This window comes from Anneissia japonica, unplaced genomic scaffold (assembly GCF_011630105.1).
Source record: "Anneissia japonica isolate Jap-2015-1 unplaced genomic scaffold, ASM1163010v1 scaffold34180_len1797_cov149, whole genome shotgun sequence".
NCBI classification, from domain to species: Eukaryota; Metazoa; Echinodermata; class Crinoidea; order Comatulida; family Comatulidae; genus Anneissia; species Anneissia japonica.
In genome coordinates, this window is record NW_022734981.1 from 1 (window position 1) to 1,787 (window position 1,787).

Consider the following 1,787-nt stretch of genomic DNA (forward strand, 5'->3'; position numbering starts at 1 on the left):
GTCAAAATGTTAGGACACTTCGGAGATAATGTATTGCAATCAAATGATATTAAACATTCCTTGCAAACTGAAGGATTTTATCAAATCGAAATGATGAAACCATGATTTTATTTATCTAAAATATGGCCTCATAAACATTCTGTAGTGGTTGGCCTCCTGCACAGAACCGAAAAGCTTAAAGAAATCAAAGGTAAATAATACCAGTACTCACGGCTACATACTGCCTACATGAACGGGAGTTCATCACAAGTTTTTTAAGTTGATTTGTCGTCACTTGGTAGTCTGGTCGGAATTCAAATTGTCCGGGCTTGTCACGATTTCTAACGCGCACTGGGGATTTTTTAGCGTGCTGAACAATAGTCAATCCTTCAGGAAAAGAGTACAGATGAGTGGGTAAAAAATAAAACTTAATATGTATCATTGACCACATCGCCATCATCATCATCATCATCATCGCATTCATTATCGTCATCATCAAATATCATTTGCATAATCGTTATAATAATTATTGTCATTATTATTATTATTATTTCAATTATTATTGTATCACCATTTGTTATTAAATCATCATCGTCATCTCTTCCTGCTCTCTCCCCCTCATGTCGTCAGAATCATCACTTTTCGCTCTCTGTCACTACCACCGTCGTCATCACCATTTCTCCTCGGTCTCACATAATCATCACAGTCACCATCCCTCCACCACCGGAACTTCATTTTTTCCTTGTCATAATAATTATCATTTTAAAGGCATATAATCAGTATTGAATTTACATAACCATCTTTGTGTTGGCGGTATATATCGCTCAATTTGTTGACTAGTATTCAATTATGGTGCGCCAAATTGTAATGATAATTTGAAATTTTGTTCTAACCTATATCCAGCTCAGTCGTCATATCGCATTTGACAGTGAAGGGCTCGACACCTCCAGAACCATCGGGATCGATGCCATAGAAATTGTCCTCAGTGTAGCCCGCCCTCTTGATGTCATTACACGACGGAAGATACTGTTGTGCAGCCAACGTGGTTGGAGGGGCGACTGTCGTTCGAACAGGGTCTGGCCGAGAAGTTACACTTTTAGTCGTCACAGGTGGTGCTGGTGTACGTTCCCTTTCTGCATAGATTTCTAATGTCAGGGAATAGAAATGTGTAAATTTCGACACAGTGGTGGGGGGGGGGGGTGATGGGGAAGAAGGTGGAGTAGGATATAAGTGAGCGTAAGGTTGCAAAAATAAGGTGATTTTTAACTACTTCGCACGTAATTTTTTCCCTCTGACATTTTTAATGGGGTGGACCGACTGTGAAGGTGTGGGGAATTTCCCCTACCCCTCCGTGTACCCCTAAATACGCAACTGTGTAGGCCTATTTCTAATAGATGTTTGCTTCATCCAGTAAAATTAAGAATGATATTTTACCCAATTATTAGTATTATTATTATCATCTTCATCATAACAAATGCAATGCTACTGAAGTGCAATGCTAACGGTACCGTACAACATTAATAGAATGTATCGACAACGAAGTTAAGTTCCTTTAGTTTTGTTTACAGTCCTTTGGGGGCGTTTATTTGAGAAAAAAACATAAGGCTCTAGATGGGGCGTTAAAAGAGGAGTCTATTCAAAACGGGGTGTTTATTCGAATAAATCATCGCCAAGTTCACACCAAGACTATAGGCCTAAGCGGAAAAGATAGTACCATTATAGTACCATTAATACTACATTCGTTGAGAGATGCTACACGATGTATTATGTCCTTCATTTGAACACTGTATTTACCTTTCTCTGAGGAT

The 1,787-nt window shown here is 38.9% G+C and overlaps 1 protein-coding gene across 1 annotated transcript; it reads right to left on the reverse strand.

The window, feature by feature from the left end:
- Positions 1 to 211: 211 nt before the first annotated feature.
- LOC117116517 (contactin-associated protein-like 4) lies at positions 212 to 1,124 on the reverse strand (the record flags this gene model as incomplete). Its single annotated transcript, XM_033260580.1, has 2 exons — positions 212 to 366; positions 873 to 1,124. Coding segments are annotated over 2 exons (407 nt in total), but the record flags the coding sequence as incomplete, so codon positions are not given.
- Between the last annotated feature and the right edge of the window lie 663 nt (positions 1,125 to 1,787).